Source organism: Scyliorhinus torazame, chromosome 12 (assembly GCF_047496885.1).
Source record: "Scyliorhinus torazame isolate Kashiwa2021f chromosome 12, sScyTor2.1, whole genome shotgun sequence".
NCBI classification, from domain to species: Eukaryota; Metazoa; Chordata; class Chondrichthyes; order Carcharhiniformes; family Scyliorhinidae; genus Scyliorhinus; species Scyliorhinus torazame.
Window position 1 is genome coordinate 22,029,714 of NC_092718.1, and position 6,000 is coordinate 22,035,713.

General features: G+C 49.0%; 1 protein-coding gene across 1 annotated transcript in view; it reads right to left on the reverse strand.

The window, feature by feature from the left end:
* Positions 1-5,556, reverse strand: part of LOC140387426 (perilipin-2-like) — a 94,063-nt gene extending 88,507 nt beyond the window's left edge. Inside the window, 3 exon segments of the mRNA XM_072470520.1 lie at positions 599-797; positions 1,358-1,405; positions 5,389-5,556. Of these exon segments, the coding sequence (XP_072326621.1) occupies positions 599-797; positions 1,358-1,396 (238 nt within the window). The 5' untranslated portion in view covers positions 1,397-1,405; positions 5,389-5,556.
* Positions 5,557-6,000: the final 444 nt, after the last annotated feature.

A 6,000-nucleotide genomic window follows, 5' to 3' on the forward strand; every position in this document is an offset into this window, starting at 1 on the left:
CAGAGATGAGGAGAAATTTCTTCAGCCAGAGAGTGGTGGGTCTGTGGAATTCATTGCCACAGAGGGCGGTGGAGGCCGGGACGTTGAATGTCTTTAAGACAGAAGTTGATACTCGAGGAATTAAGGGCTATGGAGAGAGAGCGGGTAAATGGAGTTGAAATCAGCCATGATTGAATGGTGGAGTGGACCCGATGGGCCGAATGGCCTTACTTCCGCTCCTATGTCTTATGGTCTTATGGTGGTTCTGAAGTAAAAATAAAAATGTTACCTAAAAGTAGAATTAATCAAAAGTGTTAATGTAACCCTAGTTGTGACACTAATGAAGATTATTATTATTATAAGTTGAAATTCAAGAACTTGTCAAGAGATATGGGGAGTAGGCAGGAAAGTCTGGTGACGCCTGGCATGGTCAAATAGTTCAGTTCCATCTAATGCCAACTGAATAGAAAATGCACCAATATTTCTGTCTGAGGAATTCAAAGGCTGACAACACCCTAAAGCCGCGCAGCAATGTGGACGGGTAAGATTAAAAACCAAGGTAGGCCGATTCAGGCAGATTCACAATATAAGGTTAGCACTATCACTAGTGTCTGCTTACTTTGAGGTCGAAGTTTCTGAAGAACTGGTTGCATGGTTTTCAGAGCTAGAGCTGTGGTTCTTTTTATGCCTCCCTCAGAAATCTCCAAAACCGATGCAACCACAGGATATTTGTCCTTGGTGTTGTGATAAACATTATAGAAGATGTCACAAGTAGAAGTTACTGCCAGCAGGCTGCTCAACCTCCTTATTAAGTTCTCCTAAAAAGGGCATGAGACACAGGCTGTATTTGAATATGCAATCAATCGTCGCTAGTACGTCAACATCTGCAAATGCTTACTATTGTTATTTTGAACTGGTGCTTGGTAATGAACTTATTGTCACCAATGCCTATTGCAAGACATTCATTGCCCTGCATACATGCACGGTAGCACAGTAGTTAGCACTGTTGCTTCACAGAGCCAAGGTCCGAAGTTCGATTCCCAGCTTGGGTCACTGTCTGTGCGGAGCCTGCACGTTCTCCCCGTGTCTGCGTGGGCTTCCTCCGGGTGCTCCGGTTTCCTCCCACAAATCCTGAATTTCATGCTTGTTAGGTGAATTGGACATTCGGAATTCTCCCTCTGTGTACCCGAACAGGCGCCGGAATGTGGCGACTAGGGGCTTTTCACAGTAACTTCATTGTAGTGTTAATGTAAGCCTATTTGTGACAATAAAGATTATTATTACAGAAAGTCCCTGGCGAAGAACTAATGCTGATGCAAAAATCAATTCTTTCCCTTCCATCATTGACATTATATCTTGACTTTGTGTTCTTTCATACCTTACTTTCAACGCAATTACTCTGTCCATCTGCTGCCATTGTGATAACCTGTAAAAACAAGTGCACAAGCGGGTAACTTTCTGCCCTGCCACTAATATCAGAAGCAAAACTAATGACTGGAAGTATTAATCATTCGTAAAAAGGTAATACTGGAGCAGTGGGACTATAGCGTAGGATTACTGGGCAGGGGAAGTGAAGAGCTTGCAGAGGCTGATGCTTAAATGAAGAAACAGGTGAAGCAAGCAAAGGCTACAGTATCCAAGGGTGAGAGGGTGCAGGGGAAGAAACAGTAGGATTATAACCAGTCATTCCAGTGCAACCCGGGACACTGGCGAGATATGCATGTTGCAAGTTGTTACAGAAGTAACAGTAAGAGACTGGTGTTATTACTGTGATGATATGCATAAAGCAAGTTTGTATATAATTTATGCATGATCTCCGACCACTAGCTGGCAGTGTAAACCCACCACGTGACCCTGTGGTTGGGGAGTGGGGAGTAGGTCGTGCTAAGGGACAGATGTATTTTGCAGTAGGTCTACAATAGTTAATTAGTCTTAGTAGTTTATTATTTTATTTATCTTAGTTATCTTTATCAGACAGTTATTTCATATTAAATCATTTAAACTATGTGTTCTAGTGGTTCATCGTTTACTTTGGCCAGTCGACAGAACATAACAATTACCAAATAGCTGGAGCTCATGAATATGTTTTCAATCAGGAGGGAAATAATTATAAAGCGAGGGCAGCTAGAAATTGAATTTTGTGATTCTGGTGGGACTGGAGTCCGCAAGTCTGAGCGAAAGAAATAGGTGAATAAACTTACAGCATAGTGGAGAAGGACATGTCCTCTACACTTCAAAGGATATGGGGATGGGGGAGGGTGGGATCTGGCTATTGAGTTGGATGATCAGCCATGATCATAATGAATGGAGGAGCAGGCTCGATGGGCTGAATTCCATGCTTCTATTTTATATGTTTGTATGTGTCATCTACCAGCTAGAGAAAGGATGTACCAGATAACTAATTTCAATGAACTGTTACTGTAAAATAGTACATAATTAAAGAGTTCTTCCGAGAAGCAACTTTACAGTTTCTGGTAAGTCAGGGTTAATGCCAGTTTAGGTCAACTGCTGCCACTCTTAATTTAATAAGAAATCCTAGGCCTTGAACACATAATCTTGACTAACCCTTACACAACAGCACTAGAGGAATGCTAAACTGTTGGAGGGCTGTTTAGCACAGGGCTAAATCGCTGGCTTTGAAAGCAGACCAAGGCGGGCCAGCAGCACGGTTCAATTCCCGTACCAGCCTCCCCGAACAGGCGCTGGAATGTGGCGACTAGGGGCTTTTCACAGTAACTTCATTTGAAGCCAACTTGTGACAATAAGCGATATTCATTCAAGTGGCACCTTTTGGAACATATGGGCACGATTCTCCAGAAAGATGTCAAAGTGTGGTAGCGAGCAGGAACTGCCGCGAACTTCCTGGTGCTCAGACCAGCGAGGCTGGCAACGCATTTCGACGTTGATTAGTCCACTTAATGAGTCCCCACGGGCTTCTCACCACAAATGAAGGCTCGCAAACCCGCCTGCTAATAAGGTCGAGCAGCATTTAAACAGCATACACAGCCAGCCTCACTCAGCTCGCAGCAATGGCACTGAGACCACCAGTCCCAAGATTCGGGGATGCAGACCTGGGGGGGCTCCTCCTGGTGGAGGCCAGGAAGGTCCCGGAGAGTGAGCCACAGGGCAGCCAGTGCCGCCTGGCATAAAGTGGCGGCGGCCATGAGCTCGGGGAGTGTGACCAAGAGGCCTGGCCTCCAGGGTCGCAAGATGGTCAATGACCTACACCGGGAAGCACGGGTGAGTTGACACCACCATCCCCCTCCCCCCCAACCCCCACCCCTTGAGGCCTGTCCGCACCCATGCGAGCATCCATTCCCCCAAGCAGGCCCCGACCCTCCCTTCACTCCCTAGCTCCCTTCAACACCCCCCAACCCTTCCTTCACCGCCCCCCCCTCCTCCCCCACCACCACCACTGGTGTGCCTACGGATGCCCACTCTGTGTCTCTACAGGAGAAGCTCTCACACAATAGCTAGAAGAGGGCCCAGACTGGCGGAGGGGTGCCGGACATAAGAAATCTCACCACCTTCGAGGAACGGGCCCTGGAGGTGACTGGGGTGGCCGAGGACAGAGCGGTCCTCAATGCGGAGGCTGGCGGATCCTGCAGAGGTGAGGATCCACCGGGCCCCACCCAGAGGAGCTGTCACACGTGAGTTGTTGTTGCCAGACAGACTGACCCATCCCTCCCACTGACCACGTGTTCATCCTCCTGCAGGTCCTCCGGCCGGTGCCACCGGCCCGTCCAGGGTCGCCCCCTTCCCTGTCTCCCATGAGATCACCTCGGAGGAGAGTTCCGAGGATGCCATGATCGACCCGTCACAGCTGTTGTCCCCACCCTCCACCTGTGCAGATACACACACCTCAGTGGGGAACGTTAGTGGACAGGTTTCTGGGGCACAATCTGGTTACTGATGTACATCAGGTGGAGGTAGGAACCCCGGGACGAGACAGCAAATGGAGGTCTGCTGGATCCCATGACCCAGCTGGGTCCCAGTCAGATGCTGAGCTTCTGGAAGAGGTTTTCCCAGAGCTGAAGGTGACGTTAGGGAGTGGTCAGGATATTCAGAGGTATTTGTCAGCAACAGTCCAGTCCATTGCCAATTGGAGGAGTCCCAGCGGCTATGGGCACTGGAGATGTCGCTGACAATACATGGCACCGAGGCCAACACTGCTAGGGTGGCGAACTCAATGGAGAGCCTGCTGCACGACATCGGCACCATGAGTGAAGGTGTCCAAGGTGCCGCGCAGTCGGTGACAGCCATGGCTGAGGGCCTCGGCAGAATGTCTGCTTCACTGGGGGATGTGACCCAGTACCAGGCTGACCTTGATGAGGTTCTGCGGGACATGTCCTGCTCTCAGGTGGGCATTGCTGAGGCGCTGCAGGGCATGGCCCAGAGGTCACGACATCGGGGAGCCGCCAGGTCTGGCAGAGCCTGATGATGCAGGGGCAGCCAGGGCATGAGCCCAGGTGAACACCAAGGCCCTATGGTCCATGGTCAACACCGACTGTGCCACACTTTGGACACACCCACCAATGGTGCCAACGTCATGCACCAGGCTCACCAAGGCAGAACCATTTGAATGTCTCTTTGTTCACTGGGATGTTGCCATGAAACAAAACGGTTGTGTATTTAAATTTGGATGGGGCTGGAACTTTAACAAATAGATGAGACAATGGTCATCAAAAGATAGGGGAAGCATGCAAGCAAGAGCGTTGCAATTGAAATTTTAGCATTAATCATGAAACTTAAATGCATTAGTAGAAATCAGCTATTGGAATGGAGGTACATAGAAAGCAAAGGTACAAATATTGATATCACGGAACTAAATTCAAGAAGGAGGTGGACAAAGGGGGGCTCTACACACTTAAAAATTAAATGCATTAAGATAAATTAAGCAGTGGTGTGCAGAGCGGATAAATGGAATTCAATAGAAACACTTTGACATAATTAACCATGACAGTCCCAACAGGTTAAAAGTATTGGGCTGCTCACAGATTGTATTATTTTTAAGTGTGGAATTAAAATGTTACTCAAACTAAACTGGTGTGAAGTCCAAAAGTGCCTTCCCTGGCTTGTTCATTAAAAAGTCTTACAAGTCTTGTTCATTAAAAGCTTGGCTCACGTTGATTAACCGCCCTCATTAAACCACAATGCGCGACTCCTTTAGTGTTCATGATACATTTCAATCGCAAAATTAAAATCAGACCTGGATATCGTTAAGGCCAACTCGCTTTCCGTCAATAGAAATTATGAACTTGCACAGCCCTTTGCAACTTGAAAATAAGAAATAATCAGCAGTGTTGCAGTGTTTAAATGTTGTTCCACTAGATTCTGGGGCTGGAGGACTGGACGCTGTAGCTTTGCTATGTATTTGTATTAAAAAAGGTCAGCTCCCCGGGTACTCACAGTCGCTGGGTTCTCCTTAAGTAAGAAGTGTCAAACTGCGCCCAGCACCAAGAAACTCCGGAGTTTGGCTCCACTTTGAAGTTAAGTAACATGCGGGTCCCACCCCTCCAGGTCCTTTGGAGAGTGCCGCCCCTTACCCTCGCTGCAAGAAGTTAGTCGACACTCTGATTAATCATTATCATAGTGTTACCCTTCTGCCCCTTCTGCTGGGTGCGCTGGCGATGGGGCCGAGGGTGTCTGGCGTGGGGGTTTGGGGGGCGGTGCAGGACAGGAACACACTCCCATAGTGAGTTGGGGGGTGGGTGCAGGAATCCTCCCATAGTGAGTTGGGGGGGGGGGTGTGCAGGAATCTTCCCATAGTGAGTTGAGGGGGGGGGATGGCAAGAGCCCGCCCATAGTGAGTTGGGGGGGCAAGGACCCGCCCATAGTGAGTTGGGGGGGGCAAGGACCCGCCCACAGTGTGTTGGGGGGGGGCAAGAACCCACCCATAGTGCGTTGGGGTGGGGAAACCCTCCCATAGTGAGTTGGGGGGGCAGGAACCCACCCATAGTGCGTTGGGGTGGGGAAACCCTCCCATAGTGAGTTGGGGGGGGGGGGGTGGAAACCCACCCA